The 16,909-nt window shown below is 35.7% G+C and overlaps 1 protein-coding gene across 3 annotated transcripts; it reads left to right on the top strand.

The window, feature by feature from the left end:
• The first annotated feature begins 5,362 nt into the window (after window positions 1-5,362).
• Window positions 5,363-8,575, top strand: LOC113775174 (transcription factor bHLH61-like). 3 transcript variants are annotated; one of them, XM_027319937.1, is made up of 5 exons: window positions 5,363-5,575; window positions 6,361-6,492; window positions 6,610-6,777; window positions 7,448-7,568; window positions 8,448-8,575. In XM_027319937.1, the coding sequence occupies exons 1-4, from the start codon at window positions 5,495-5,497 to the stop codon at window positions 7,544-7,546; spliced, it is 480 nt and encodes a 159-aa protein (XP_027175738.1). In that variant the 5' UTR covers window positions 5,363-5,494; the 3' UTR covers window positions 7,547-7,568; window positions 8,448-8,575. The 3 variants fall into 3 exon arrangements, with proteins under 3 accessions (XP_027175738.1, XP_027175737.1, XP_027175739.1); XM_027319936.1 differs by lacking the exon at window positions 8,448-8,575 and having other exon boundaries at window positions 7,448-7,738; XM_027319938.1 differs by lacking the exons at window positions 7,448-7,568; window positions 8,448-8,575 and adding an exon at window positions 6,923-7,038.
• Window positions 8,576-16,909: the final 8,334 nt, after the last annotated feature.

Here is a 16,909-nt window from a genome sequence, read left to right as displayed (position 1 = left end):
AACAAGAAATTCATGAGTGGTAATTGAAAACTGGAGAAATTGTTTATCTCCAACAAATTGGATGTTCATTGACCAAGGTATTGTTCTTCATGAATAACCAAATTCCTGTTAGCTTTTCCAAATTCCATTGGAATGATGTACTAGTAATACTGAAACCATGGACCATATGAACCAATGGCGCTGTATGATTCAAGTGATAACGTTAAATCATTGATATGCAGCCATAGAATAAGGCGTGATTTCACTCTTTGTATTGACAGACTGAGAGTACGCATATACATGGCCTTCCATCCGAGATCTTGTACTTCATGGCTTCGCAACATCTACCGTCTCTCTGTCGGATCAGCGAGGTCATGATAAGAACCAAAGTCATTTCAGAATTGGGACGGACTTATCGTGTACAATAGTATACTGGTATATATGTTTGAGTTGCCTCGCACAGTACTAACTACTAAATACTAGAACTAGCCAGCCCGCCAGATAAGATAGATTATAGATATTGGTATTTCACAAGGTAGAAGCAATACTAGGGATGCAATCGAGTCGAGTCAAGCGCGAGTATCACTATACTCACACTCGGCTCGACAGTAGAGAGGTACTATTCGAACTCAAATGCTTGACTCGATTAAAAGAGTAATTCTAATAATTTATACAACTCCTAAGTCTAAAAGAGTAAAATTGTAATAACTAAATACATAATTTTTAATTAATTACTTTGTCTTCGATAAGGCTCGACAAGCCACCGAGTAAGAAAAATCAATAGTCGAACTCGACTTGAATAATTATCGACCTATTCATGCAAAATCGAGTGTGAGTCAAGATTTTGACCAGACCAAACTCCTTGCGATTAGGTCGGTTCTATTACATCCCTAAGCAACACACACGCGTAAAAGTGAAGCAGGTGGGCTGTGTATGTTGAACGAATTTATGGTAATCACTCAGCCCCAAAAAATGGGGCATGCAGGTCAGAGTTACTATAATTCCCAAGGCTGATTTTCCCATATTAATTAATCGGCATGGTTAAACGTTGATGAGAAAACTTAGTCCTTGAATTAAGTAGCCGAGCAGTAGTGCATCCTTTAATTTAGAGATAAGATCCTCTCGTTGGAGCTTTTCTTGAGCCACTTAAGTCCTCCCCTAGTATAAATTAAAATAGGAATAAGAGTAGAATATGATGATTGACCCAAAAAAAAAAGAAGAAGAAGAAGAAGCTGAGCATGCCACTGTAATTTGTTGCTCAGATATTGTGACAGCGACTGAAACAGTAATTATTTAGCAGGATGTATAAATTACGTACAGCTAGCAGAGTATTTGGCTCCCCCTGAAGTAATGAAAGCAAATTGACAGAGAGAGAAAATGGGGGAAAGAAAAACCACAGAGCTCGCGACCGGAGCCTCGGGCTATATATGAAGTGCAAAATTGGAAGTTGGGGAAGAGACAAGAAGGGTGGTTGTTTTGTTGTGATGATTAATGCACACATGTGAATGGGTGGGTACGTTGTGCTTTGTCTTTGTGAGAAGCTGACGATAATACTATTTTATGCCATGCTTATGGAATTACAGAAAGCACGTCGTCTGCGAAAGTCTAATCACAAATTCTAGCTTAGCTAGCATGAATCTCTTTATTTCGATCGGGAAGTATAATATTTTTTTTTATTTTATTGTTATATGTACGTTTCATTTTACATCAGAGGAAAAAGAAATTTCTATACATAAGAAGTCATCCATCCGATGGCAGCCAGCTGAATACTGATGCAGCTAGTACGTGCTTAATTAAACCAAAAAGCGGGAAAAAAATACAAGGGATTTAATTTAATTTAATTTAATTTGGTGGTTTCTAGCGCGGGGATATGAGACCAGGCTAATTAATAATCTGATCAAGTTCACTAATTAATTATCTGATTTATGAAATGGTACTTGGAAAGAAATTCCGTACGTAGTTTATGGTACGTAGTAATTCAAAGCGGGAATCTCCTATATATATTATTTTTGTAGTACGTACTATCCAAACAGAAAGGATTAATTAGTGGGCAGCTAATACTACTATTAGGAATGGTGCAATACAGTTGTCAATGATAATTACGTTATTTTTGGCTGGCAAAAGCAAAACATTCGACCTCTCGTATGAAAAATTTAAGTAGCCATTAACCACTCTGCCCAGGCCAACAATTGGAGCTAGTACTAACTAATAGATACGCGTCTATCCATCTTCTCCGTATACAGAATGCATTAGAATGTTCACCGGATCCGGGCAACCAAGATCCGGGTGATGCATGTCAATGACACATGATTGACATTTTGGCAGCACCAAGACTGGCGATTTGGAAGTAAAATAAATAAGAGCCTTGAGACGTACGTAAATATTACATACTCTTTTTAGCGAGCGAGTGCCAAAAGTGGTCGTCGGGTCTTAGCTGCTTGAGAAGTGAGGGAGCAACTGCACATATGATATAGCTAGCGGGCGTGCATGCAGTAACATATTGACCTAATTGAGGATATAGAATAATACCAGTACCATGTATTTCGATCACATGACCCTGAACATAATATTATGTTAAACATCGTCATCGTCATCGTGTCGGCATTACGGATATATAGAGAGTCTAATTTGAGCAGCATGCAGCTTTATTAATTAGACATCATTTGACTTGCCGTCACAGACTTGATTGATCCATCCAACTCCCTTGTTCCCTTTGATTAGGGGTGTGCAATAGTGCTCTCAAAGTTTTGACTGGGGCGGGTTAGTGTAATACTAATTAATTAGGAACTGCCTATTCAATGGCTGCAATGAAATTAACCAACCCGGAATGAATTCGTTGAATTGGAACCCGTATGTGTGTAATTAATTAGTTGTGCATGCATGTATATATGCTAATTAATAATTATGCATCAAAGAAGAAGAGAAGAAAAAGGAAAAACATGTAGTACGTACATCCTTAATCTTCGACCTACTAAAGTGCGGTAGTACTATATGCTTCGTACTTTTGGATGTAGCAATTTTGTGTCAAAGCCCCGTGAGTGGTCTGTCTCTATATCAACACACTAAAATAGTGATAATAAACAATGAAAAGGAGGGAAGATACAGCAACAGCGGTGGAGGCGAGCTGATAATGCGTCTTGGATTGATTTTGCAGGAAAGAAAAATTATTGAAAGCATTACTAGTAGTAGTATATACTAGCTGTCAATGCATGCCTGCAAAGTGCAAAACACCTCTCTCACGGGGGGATCCGGATCTCTTGAGTCGTCTTCATGCACCCAAACCCCCTCTCTCCCCCACTCTCTCTCGTCTTCATTTATGCTCTCCTTCCATGGTTTGTACGTAAGCCATATACAGTACTGTTCCATATAATACTGCGCCTAACACATCATCATTTTCTATCTCATTTCATCAAAATGTCCCATTAATTTCCCCTCCACAAGCAACTAGTCGTAATTGTATGTATACTCCAATACCCCTTCCCCGACCCAAAATAGAAAAATTTTAAATGAAAAAAAGAATCCAAAGTGCAAGCATACTAGTCAATTTAATTAGTGGGCATGTGATCAGTCCGTCTATTTCAAGTTTCATGGACTATAACATTTACATTACGCGCAGTACGTAATCATCCCTGGCTCCCAATTAATTAATATGTTTAATTCTTTTTTACGCCTGCGACTTATGGCGTGTCAAAACTTGATACTACCCGATTTCCATATACGGTATCAATAGACTTTTAGTAGCTAGACAAGGAGCTGAGATGGGAATTTTGCACCATGTCTTTACCCTTGTTTGGTATTGTGCAGAATTTGTGGTCATGTCTGATGATTTAGAAGTTGAGCAGTCAAGCACTTACATGTTCAGTATATTTACCCCAATGCAACATTATGCCTTTATCAATTATATATTCAGAAGTTTTGTTGTAAAATATCAAACCAAGGAGGAGAAAGGTTCCATTGAACAAAGATGACCCTAATACCTAATTCGGACGTCTTAACTCCCTGTGTTGCATAAAAGGGTGCAAGTTGAAGTGGACTGATATATTGAATGTGTGTCTCGGATTTATGTAGTCTATGACATTATGTTTTAATTATAATAAGGATAACATTTTAGGGAATTTTTATTTTAAAGGAAATATATGCAATTTCCATTTTGGAGATGCGAGGCCAAAAAATGAAAGCTTCGCATGAAAAATTCAATGTTTCTTATGATAGGAAGAGAATAGAGGCAAAAGGAAAAAGTCTATTGCAACATTCTCAACTACGCACTCAAATTCAGCTAACACTCCTATTTTAGAGTGGTAAGGGACATCAACGTTTGTCAATTGATACAGCATCGTCGAGCCTGGCTTATCTCAAACCCTATGGTAATTATTTTGTTTTATTCTGAAACTGAAATCCTATCTTTTTGATGGATGAGAGATAGAAAAGAAAAGGGTAAAGTAACTAGTTATGGCGCCTGTAGTGTAAGAAAACTTAGAAAACTAACTTTTTCACTCTTAACTATAAAATGGAAAACTAAATTTTGCTCCCTTCAACTTATGGATACAGTTCTAGAAGCGAACTATACACATAGGCTATTATGCACGAACAAGTCACCTGATTCATGATATCTGCTGGAATCTGTAAAGCCAGTGTAGTTTGTTAGCAGTACTTGTTTTCCTTGCATTAGTTAGCACTTTCCAAGCAGGAAATCAGAGCGGGAAAGAGGTTCCACTTTAAAAGGGGGTTGCAGTCAAGTCTTGAACACGAGGATTAGTTGCGGTCAAGTTTTGACTGCGGCTTCTAATCTAAAGACGAAAACGACAGGGGTTTCTAACACCCTTCTGAGTTCTGACCGTGTGCGTTGCTTGCGGTAGAGCAATCACAGGGAATCAGAGCGGCCAGTTATTGGCGGACACTTATAAATGCCGGCAGTTTAATACACAAACATACATGCAATAGTAGGTAAACGCGCACGTAATAAATTGTAATTAAAAAAAAAAGTAAAAATAGAATAAGAGGGGAAGAAAAAAAAAAAGAAGCGAAGTAGAAGAAGTGGCAAAAATGGGGATTGGGGTATTAAATTTGGGTAAATTCCAGTAGCATTTCAAGGAGAAAGGCTAAGTAAGAGAGTAACGACAATGGATTCATTCTGGGATCACCTGGCCGCTGACCACTGAGGCTTTATACTACTAGTACTAAGAGTGAGGAAATATGAGGGACAAAGTTGTCACTCAGAACTATATATCACTATTTGCCGCATTCTACATACAGTATAGATGAGTGGTGTGTACGCAGTACTGGTAAAATGAATTGAGCCAAAAACGTGGGTGGTGCTTGTGAACCTTTGAGGTACTCATCATGCAGGAAACAAACAAAGAGAGACGGTGTAGGTTTTGAGAGCTCTTCTTTCCCTTTAAAAAAAGCCTCCATCTCATTTTCAAGACCCAAGCAGCACGCTGTATATCTGACAAAGACAGAAAAATAAGAGGGTGGGTTGAAAGGTAAAAGATCGGGAGGAAGAAGAAGAAGAAGCATGAGTGGCTCCAGCGAACGAAAGAAAGCAGCCTTACATGGAAAGTTGCAGCAACTTCGTTCTGTAACTAACTCCACCGCGGTAAAACTATACTTTCTACAGTTTGTCAAATTCTGGGTTCGTCTGATCAGTTTTTGAATTTCTATGCATTCGATGTGCAGTATTAAGAGTACTACAGCATTTGTTAAGAAAAAAAAGATAGAAAAAACTACACTATAGCATGGAACTTGTTGTCCTATTTTGGTTGTTTATTCATGAACTACATTTATATGCAATTCGACGTGATCAAGATCAGCAAATGAATAAATTGAACAACTCATCATTACTCACTTTCTTCTTTTCTTCTTTTTTCACTTACTTCGATAATCATTATAATTATTGGGTGGTTCTCCGGACAGAGAGGCATCATCTTATGCTGGCAATTTTGGCATAGAGTGGAAATCCAGCTGACGGAGAATCTCTTGTTTTTGTTCTCTTCTGTTTCTTTTTTCCGGGGGTTTTGGGGACAGGAAGGATTTAAAGTTAAAAGAAAAAAAAAAATCTCGTGGTAGATTAATGTGGACTAATAGCATAAGAATGTGATGGAAGCGCTGTTCATGCTATGAGTTTAACTTGTTAATTAAGATGCCATGTATTAATATTTTCTTCAGTTGTAGTCGTTAGTTGAACTTATTGTTAATGGTCTGGATTGGAACCCAGCTGATCAGCTGAGAGCCGCCATTATTTTTTAGGTTGAGCTAGGCAAGACGAAGTAGCCTCTGCACATACCCTTTATTTGAAATTTGAATAGTACTCCTGACCATCCTTCCGCGTTCAAAATTCCAATTCGTCTTTCATTAATTGAATCGAGAATTTGTAATTGGCAGGTGAATACAGCATCCATCATAGTTGATGCTTCGAGGTACATAAAAGAGTTGAAGGAAAGAGTAGAAAAGAAATATCAAGATGTTGCAGCAACTTCACAAATATCATCAGGTGACCCAAACGCATTACCCGCGGTACAAGTACTTTTCATGTCATCAGTTCAATGAGAGTCATCTGTTTGTTTTCTCCCCACCGAATTGAGTAGCTAATTTGTTCCGGCCACTTGTTCGTGGGTTTTGATCATCCATCAGGTAACCGTGGAAACCCTAGAAAAGGGATTTCAGATTAACGTGTTTTCAGAAAAGAACTGCCCTGGCCTGCTGGTATCCATTCTGGAAGCCTTCGAGGAGCTAGGTCTGGAAGTATTGGATGCTAAGGTTTCTTGCTCGGATAATTTCCGCCTCGAGGCCGTTAGTGAAGTAAGAAAATTCCCTTCTTTTCATCTCTGTACGTTGCAGCAACTTTAATTACATCATCAGTTTTTTTAAGTCATTACTTTTGCTGTTGTGATTAATGTGTTTTCCAATCTCGCACTTTTGTTGTTCAAACATCACTCACGTGCAGCTGTGAATCATGCATTATGCCTCATCATTTGGCCACACATTTCGGCTTCTCTACGGATGATGAGTGGTTCACAATATGTAGGCGGTGACCTATGCGTTGTTTCACTTGCTCTAAAATCCTCACACTGCGTTAAATGTAGTCTCTTTTTTTATTTTTGGAGGGGGGGGGGGGGGGGGGATTTTTTTAGTGCAGTACTTTGGCCTTCTTTTTTTTTTCCCCCCGTTATTTTGGCCTTTTTTTCACTATACATATATTGTACGTGCATTGGATTGTGTTGGGTCTAGACAAACACATCTACATCTAGATCAGAGAGGGGTGTTTTGACACATTTTTTAAGATTTTTTTCCAACTGCACTGCATTGTGCTTGAGCCCTCGACTTACACCTCAGAAAAGGAGATTTTACATTTCTTTTGATAACTAACTTGCATAAGACAAGTTGGTTGCATTTTGAATTGGATATGAAAGTTGAATTCGTTGAGATTGATGCATGTGAAAATGAAAGAAAATTTCTTCTTTTTTCCTAGAACGAAGGGCAAGAGGATAACATAGATGCCCAGGTGGTTAAACAGGCAGTGTTACAGGCCATCAGGAACTGGAGCGCAAGTAGTTATGAACAAGAATAACCTTTTCAGCAACAAGGTCAATGTAATGTTAATTCTCTTCTCTCTAGTTTTCTTTAGATCCTTGCTCTTCTTGTTGTGGATTCGTAGCGTGCAGTAAGAAATCATGTGATGAAAAAGGCGGAGCACTCAATCTTTTAAATTCTATTAATGATCTAGTGGTGAGCAAATTCAGCGTGTTTGGATTGAAAATTATTTGGCAAAATTGCTTTTAAAGATTTCGCGTAGCACTTTTTTTCCCTTGTAATTTGATGTACGTGAAATTAAAAAAGTAATTAAAAAAAAAATTAAAAAAGTGATTGAAAAATATTTACAGAGAATGTCAGGATTTGAACTTTTGTTTACTGTCATGTAATGCTTCCCAAAAGTCTGTTACATTGGAGGAAGACAAATTATAGAGAGATCAGCTTTCCTCGATCGATCAGTTGTAGGGACTAATTAATTTTATGTGTCATGTAGCAAAAGTTCATTCTCTTTCAAAAACAAAAACAAAAACAAAAACAAGAGGAAGACAACAAAGAATAATAAATAAAAGAACAGCATATCTTGGGATGTAAGTGACATTAAAAAATAATTGTCATCAATCAGCACATTAAATTGTATAGAGCTCACTCACCCACTGTAGTTTTGACTTGTGCTGTTACGCTGTTGATGAGTGAAACTGGACGCTCTTTGCTTGGTCCTGCAAAAACTGAGAGGAAAAATGATTAAAAGAAGTGGAAAGCAGATGGTCCACATAGTATATTAGGCAGCAGTGAGAAAAATGAGATGAAGAGGTCTAAAATGAGCAGAAGGGGAACTGCGAGCATAATGATGGCGTTTCTCTCGACTCTCGTGTTACTTTTGTAAATACTAAATAAATGGGACCGGACGACTAACGGTGTTCATATTTTACTGCTACTAGTACCTGTGCTTTATCCATCTTCAACCCCAAAAAGGAAACGATCAGATCAGATGTTCAACTTCGAGTGAGGGAATGCCTGCCGTGAGTGATGGTATAGTTTGGCAGCAGCAGCAGCAGCGTATAGGATAATGCAATGGTGACAGAGCTTCTGAGGCCAGAGGCTGTACTCCTATTAAAACACTCAGAATTTGATCGGTTGTATTAATTAGTGGCACGGTTTATGTAATTCCAACTCAGAAGGGTTGTCTTCAGTAATGCTCCAGAGGTTAGTAAATTTTCGATCTGGAACGCTATTGTGTTCTGGTTCCATTTCACAGAACGCCGTGTATAAATGGAAATAGGAACAATGATTGACGGAGCGACTCTGCAACTAAGGTTTAGTTTAATGTTGACAAGAAAGCTTCTGCTGCTTGTTTTTATACATTCCCAGAATTTTAAGCGCAGTCTCTCTTTTTTTTTTTCAATTTATTATGAATTTATACAAATATGAATAATTTAAATATAAAAATTAGCTATAGTTCTATATGTTCATTCATATTAATTTTAAAAAATTAATGTATTTTACATGTTCAATTATTTATTAAATTTTAAAAATTTGTTCAATAATTGTGATTTTACTATACTTCTATGTAATAATTTGGTAGAAAGTAAATATTATTAAGATAAGATTAGTTATTTTAAAATTAAAGATAATTTTTAAACATATAATATAATCATTGTAATAATTTGATAGAAAGCAAATATCGTTAAGATACAATTAGTTATTTTTTTAAAGTTATTTTAAAATTAGAGATAATTTTCAAACACATAATATAATCCAAATACGATTCAGTATGGGTAAAACCCAAGTGACCCATAGCCCTTTAATTCTTTTCAATTAGGCATACCACATAGGAGTGAAAAATACTGTAATTAAAATAGCTACTTTTATATATATATATATATATCCATATATATTCTTTTGTTCTTCTTTGCCACCCCCTAATTTGTTCAACAACCAATACTGAAATAAATAAATAAATAATAATAATAATAAATGTATTAACTTTTTATACACTGACACTGCAGTGATTTTTCAACATTAGCAGCTATGGATACATGTCACATGCGCATGATTAAAATTTCAAATTTGAATTCATCTTATGTGATTTAATCTAAACTGACCTATTAGTGTGTATGCTAAGAGTATATAAGAAAAAGAGTTATCCATAGTAAATAACAAGACAAGTTCGCTGGGCTGGGCTGTGCTTTGTTAGTTGGACCGATGATCTGTGCATCTCATCTCGTCGGCAGGCTTTGAAGCCAGGCTGGCTGCTTGTAGTTTCTTGGGATTCCGATCAATAGCATTAGCAATGACACTGGGCTTTGTAAGCGATAATGTGTTGGTTTGATATCAGCCCAAGGACTTGGAATTACTCGGAGATTAGATATTCGTGCACTTGTACTTGATTAGCGTCGCTCTTGATCGTGGTCGGGTGCTGTCAATATTTTATTTTAATTATATTTCTTTCGTGGGGGTCAAGCGGCAACTTTGGTGCTGATGCGATGCCAATCGAGTGTCGCAATTGGTACTTCACTGTCAAATAAAAGAATCATGCAACAAGTCAATTGTGACTTACATAATTGATATACTCAAGGAGGAGTGGATTGCGTGATAGAGGGAGGGATTGATTGGAGGTGATACGGAGAAGGAATATAAGTAAGAGTTTTTGGTTTCAAAACCTTTCACTCATGAAAAAAAAAGAAGAAAATTATTGATATTTTAATTAATTAATTTTTTTTATAAAAAGCAAATTTTATTAATGAATTGATGGGATTGTCCAGTATGATTTGATTTATATCACTATCTTAATAGCTGTAAACATCCATTAAAAATTATAGATCCGTAATTTAACAGATATGATAAATTTTAAAAATTATAAATAGATCTAAAAAATTTTAAAATTGTCTTCTAATAAGATAAATTGATGTAGTTCTCTAGCGTGCATGTTGCAATAGTCAAATCTACTTATAAACAACTTTAAACTCTAATGATGATGATGAGATCTATCAAAATAGATCAGAGATCTAAAAAGAATTCAAATATGATTTGAAATAAAATAGGTCCTAGCAACAAAATAAGAAAGTAAAATACAAAAATCTCCATAGCAACCCTTAGGAGAACAAATAATTATCACTAAAAATCTCTAGGAGAAATATAGAACTCTCACTAAGAAAACTTATGAGAGATTTTATTAAAATAATAAAATAAACAAAATTCACCCAAGAAATTTCATAGTACGGTCTCCCTTCTTAAGAGGGAGGCCTTGAAAAATGAGAAGTTGTAGACAAAAGTTAGAAGGAGGAGAGATAGAAAGGCGATATCCTAGATGGTATTTGGATTGCAATTTTTTATCAAAAAATTTTTACATTTTTTCTGTGGATATAAATTTTAATTATTTTTTAATTTTTTATATATTAAATTGTTACAGGACATCTTTCTTTTAAAAAAAAACTCGGAAAGATAGAAATCGAGGTGGGACATAAAATTAGTGGAGTAGGAATCCACGATGACATAAAAGCGAGTGTAGGTTTGATTCATTTGTTTTAAACTAGAGTTGAGATTAAACATGGAAATAGGGATGGCAATGGGGGCGGGTGCCCGCGGGGGACTCTCGGGGGCGGGGTTGGGGCGGGGGGGAAATTATTTCCCCCCGCTTAGAAACGGGACGGGGGCGGGGAGTATACCCCCGCCCCATCCCCCGCCCCGCCACCCGCAAAACAAAAAAAATATATAATATAAATATATATAATATGTAAGTTAATTAGTTATAAACTTATGATAATGATATTATTAGTTAGATGTATTATATAATGTATATTAGTTTATGTAATATAATTGATATTATCAATTATATGAATAATTATGCATGTCTACTAATAGAATTTATTAATTAGTTATATTAAATTTACTAATACATTTATACTAAATTTCTAATTACACTTAATAGAATAACACTTTTTTCTCAAAAAAAAGCACAAACACAATAAAGAATTAGTGATTGCATTTGTACTAAAAGTGAAAACTTGACTATTTTAGTTATATTTATTTCATCATATTGGATTGTATTCAAATAACTTCTGTTTGATTGTTTTTATGAGTTTCAATTGTAAAATTACAATGAATAATAATTTGGTAATTTGGTGATGTGTTGATATTTTAGTACTTGATTATTTATTAAAATTTAATTATAATAAAATTATATGATAAAATTTTATTAACCCCGCGGGGGACGCGGGGCAAGGCGGGGCAGAGCGGGGGGAGCAGGAAACGGGGGACGGGGGGAACTAATAGGCAACGGGGCGGGCCCCAACGCCCCGTTGCCATCCCTACATGGAAACATGCATGGATGTTGCGTTATCTCCATAAACACATCGCAGTTACAAAAAGGGCCGCAGCCCAAACGGTGGCCACTGGTAATGCGACGACTTGTTACAACACATTTTAATTGATAATACTAGGTCTGATTTCACTTTCAAACTTTTTTTTTTCCTTCTTGTCGTCTTCTCTTTGAGAAAAAGAAAGAATGCAAACAAAAAAAAAAAAATCTACCAAGTATGTATTATTATTATTATTTTTTTTATGGTGGTCCGCGACATTGTGTCAATTCTAAATTCCCAAATGCTTAAACATTGGATAACAATTCATTTTAGGTGGAAAGGGAAATGACCATCTAGAACCAACAAAAAAAGAAAGCCAAGGAATGAAGACTAAAGACTAATTTAGAAAACGTGTGGGGTCGTAAATGAGTTTTTTTCCTGCCGGCAAAGTGTAAAACCGTGTTCTGTCGCATTTTTCCTTTGTTAAACCCATTTTTTTTGTTTTGTCGTCCTCCAAACCGCCCTTCAAAATTGTCAAACAAAGTAAAAAAGTGGGCAGTGCTGAGGATACAATCATATCATACCAAATGCGAGAACGACATCAATTTTGTCCTCCCTTTCTGAGCTGCTATTCCTTCATCCTTAATGCTTTGAAGCATGAAATCCCCATCTCCACTTCGTTATTTGACTTTGACTTTTCAACTCCATCGTTTTCCCCCTTCTTTTTCTGGACTAACATATAATCTTCTGTACTCCAGGCATCAAGTTGGAAGGTCCCAAAGTTATTAGTACATTATAGTACTCCTATCAAATAGTTTAAACCTCAATCAAAATTTTAACGGTTTCTATTACCGGTGGTGCATCCATGAAATATCGCTTTCGATTTGTTGAGATCAATCCCAGCGTCTCAAGCCTCTGCTTGACGCCTTTAATGCTAAAGTCACGCGCATTAATGCTTGAACCCCGAATCCCCGATCCAAAAGAAAAATAGATAAATTTAAAAACGGACTCATATGATTCGAGACTTGTGTCCTCTAAATCACATTTAGGCCTAATTTGGGAGTGTTGAAGGGGAAAGAAGGGAAGAGAAGAGAATGGGAGGGTAGGGATGTTTAAGTTGTTTGAAAGTTTAAAAAGGAAATGGAGTGATTGTGGACATATTAGGTATTAAAAATTTGTTCAGTGATATACTATGGACAATTTTGGCATGTAGAAAAGATTTGGAATCTTTAGGGTGCATTTGATAAAAGAAATTTGAATCTGTTAAGTTGCTGAATTATTAATTATTATATCTAACATATTTTAGTATATATCATATTATTTAATAAGTGAATATTTTATCACTTTTTTTTTGGAACAAGTTTTGTCTAAAAAATTCAGTGTCACTTAATTAATTTATTCAGGTATCTATTTTTTGTTATCAAACATATTGTTAAGATCCAAATCCATTAAATTTAATTGCTAAATTAGATTATCAAATAGAGCCTTAGCTTCCACTCTCCTTCCATTTGCCTCCAAATATATGGAGAATTTTTTTTTTAAAAAAAAAACTATTTATCCCTTCATTTCGTTCATTTTCCTTCTTCTTAAAACTCGCAAACAAAGGAAATGTGGATATTTCCCTCCCCGTCTCTTCATTCCTCTCCAAATCCTTCCATCCAAACTAGGCTTGAGTTTGTCTTCAGCGCACATAGGCTATGTGAACCATGAAAGGATTGTTTACATAGAACTACAATGCAATGGATCAGATGTGCTCTTTTTTACTTTCTTCATTTGTTCAAGTAAAGAAGAAGAAAAATATGGTTATCGTCAACTGGTCCGACAAATATAAAAAATCCCACATCGAATATCATTTTCATCTTATGTTAAACAAACACATTTTGCATTGTACAAATCTGAAAATATTTGCATGCTCACGACTATCCCATGTACTAGTTAAATCCACCTTCTTTTGCTAGGGAAAGTTCAATTTTGCATTGTAAAGATTCTAACATTGCGTCCTAAAATTGGTCATTTATTTAAAAACATCGAAATTTCATTTAAGCCTGTACTAATAGCGAAAATTATACTAGACATACACAACCACAACAGATAACTCTTAGTACTAAACTCGGCACTGTTACACTACTATCAGTAGCCTTTATTTGGTAGTAATATAATAGTAGTTATAGATGTACGTATCAGCTAAGAATAATGGACACAATTTGATTATTATGCCCAGAGCTAGCTAGCTGATGGGATTAAAGTCGCAACAGGTCCCACGCGCCTACGGTTTTGGATTGCGCTTCAACAGGTCCCACGCCTCTATTCCCGGCCAAACTTTAATTTAAATATATGTGTGCTTTTCAAGCAGCGGGCAAGCTAAAACAATGGTCTGCAGCAATATTCTATGTTAATTATGTTGTGGTGTGAATAATTATACGATTTGTCTAATGGGTGTCTTATTCGTTAAAATATATTTCAGATATTATATTTTTTGGAATATAAGATTAATTAGGAAAAAAATAAATATAAGGAAGAATAGATAAAATTGGATAAGGAAAGTATGTAAATGCAATAGAGTATATGCAAATGCAATAGAGTATAATAATTATTAGTACATGTATATATATGATAGGTTAGGTGAATACTAGATGTATTAATGAGTGCTCTAAGAGCATCCTTTAGAAAAACTCATAATTATATTATAAACGGGGTAACAAAAAAGCATATCTTAATTGTTGTTGGGGCTAGTTGATAATTCTCGAGTGCGTGGATGTGTCTGTTAATTATCACCGTTTTTGTGTACATATATTCAAGCAAATCATGAAAAAAAGCCGTTAGTGTTTGAATAGCAAAATTATTCAAAATATTATTTTACTTATATAATTTTCAATCAACTTTTTATCTTTCGAAACACGTCACAAAAAAATCTATAGTGATTATTCTAAATAATCTCTTATTCGAACACACTTAGTGTAAAGATTGTGAAAATAAATATTAGAATGACGAAGGGCATTTTTTTTTTTCCTGAATGCACCTCATAGGCTCATTTTTCTTATCCGAATACACTTAGTGTAAAAAATGTGAACTCAAGCTTCTTTTTTTTTTTTCCTGAATGCACCTCATAGGCTCATTTTGTACTTTTAATGAGATCGAGATAAGAAAAGGAACAAGAGCTGGGTTGAAATTGAGAATAAAAATTTGAGATTTGTTTTGAATTGAAATTACTCAGCTCAATCTTCAATTCTTAAGGCAATGGACGTACTTTGTTATGAGCCCAAATATCAGGGAGGGGATGATGGATTGAGTAGTACATAGGGAAGGAGTGCAAGTTAGAGATTCTATACTCGATATCTAACACTTACACGTGAAAAAAAAAGTGCAAATGTAAGCATCTGAAACTTAATCAGCTTGGCTAACTTCTATTTTTCAATCAATTTATAAGGTTTGATTAACTAAAAAAAGTTATGCGGATGGATTAACCCTTCTGACTCAATTTCTCCAAACAAAAAAAAAAAAGGGTATGAAAGGGGTTTAGGGCGCCCAAAAAAAAGGCTTCCAAAACCCCTGTCACAACCACTAGCTGGCGGTCTATCGCATGGCGATGATTGGAACGGAATCTTCTGAAGACAGCTTGTAGTAGGTGAGATGAGATCTTGCCAAAGCGACGAACGACATGCGAAAGATCTTTTGGATCTTTTGCTTTGGGCGATCGGGCAAACGGGTTGGCGCCGGATGGCACCACAAGGTTTAGGTTCGTACAGTGAAGATTCTCCAAGTATGCTCGCTCCGTTCACACAAGACGAGATCCAACCACAATATGAAGATCGGATCGAGCTAACAAAAATGTCAAATATAAAATCAAAAGAGAAAATTAAAAATATCTTTCTCAATGAAGTCTTGATCTAATGATTACGATTAGATTTAAAATTTTCAAAATTCTAAATCCATTTATCCCTTCCTTTTTTGCTTTTTGAATCCTACTCATCATGGTAGCATTCGGCACTGAAAGCGGAATTTTCGAATTACATTTACACACTTTCTGAATAGCATCTTTGTCCGGTTTCCTCGTTGCTGTGCTTAGGGTCGCTGTATTTTTGGTGTGTACTTTACAGCCAAAAACATCTTGCGGAACTTTCAACACGGCAAAGTAGAATACTAGCCTAAAGAAGGAGAAGAAGAATCTGTCCGTCACATTCACTCCCATCGGTGGAGAATCTTGAGATCAGCAAGGCTTTTCTGCGATTCCGCGTTGTAGAAAATTAGCTAAGAACTTTATGCTAATAATTCAACGAGTCCCATTTGTGTTGATTGAAGTTCAAAACCGAACACAAAAATCTTCGGGTACAAGAAAACACTGCCACACTACATGATTTCTGTTTACAAAAATCTGTGTCACTTTTATTTATGACTTCTTATCAGTCACCAATCATCTTCTCGTGCAATTATCCATTTCACTAACAGAAATTACTTAACTCGGAAGTGTTTGGACAAGCTTTTTCCTAATCTTTTTGGATTGTGTTTTATTTGGAATATTTTTACTGTAGCACTTTTTGTGATGTGATGTGTGTGAGATAAAAAGGTAATTAGGAAGATAAAAAGGTGTATTGGAAATTGTAATGATGATGTAAGCAGATAAAATTGAAAAAATAAAACACAATCCAAACAAACCCTTTGTCGCGCTGAAATTGAAAATGCTTTTTATGGCTGTCTATCTAGAATGGTTGGTTTGGCATGCGAATATGACTCGGATGCTTTTACGTAAAATTCGGCGATTGATATTTGTCCAAATGTGTGTTAGTCAACGATGGCCGAGAAAAAGGATAACAACGTGGAGAGAAATCGCCTCTGGTGATTGTCTTTTTTATTCCTTTGATGACAGGCTGAATTAGTAGGGATCTAAACCTGTAGAAATTCGCCAGGAGCCAAAAGGAAAAAAAAAAAGAAGGTGGATTTTCACATAAATTTCTGGCGTTGCATGATTAATTGATTGACCGTTCACAGACAGTGAGCTTCTCGCATGCAGATAAACATCCAATTAGGAGCGTGCAAAATCGAAAAATTTCGATTTATCGACCGAATTCAGCATTGAAATCGAAATTTTCGATTTCGAAATCGGA

Source organism: Coffea eugenioides, chromosome 6 (assembly GCF_003713205.1).
Source record: "Coffea eugenioides isolate CCC68of chromosome 6, Ceug_1.0, whole genome shotgun sequence".
Classification (NCBI taxonomy): domain Eukaryota; kingdom Viridiplantae; phylum Streptophyta; class Magnoliopsida; order Gentianales; family Rubiaceae; genus Coffea; species Coffea eugenioides.
This window is presented reverse-complemented; position numbering and strand designations above follow the sequence as displayed.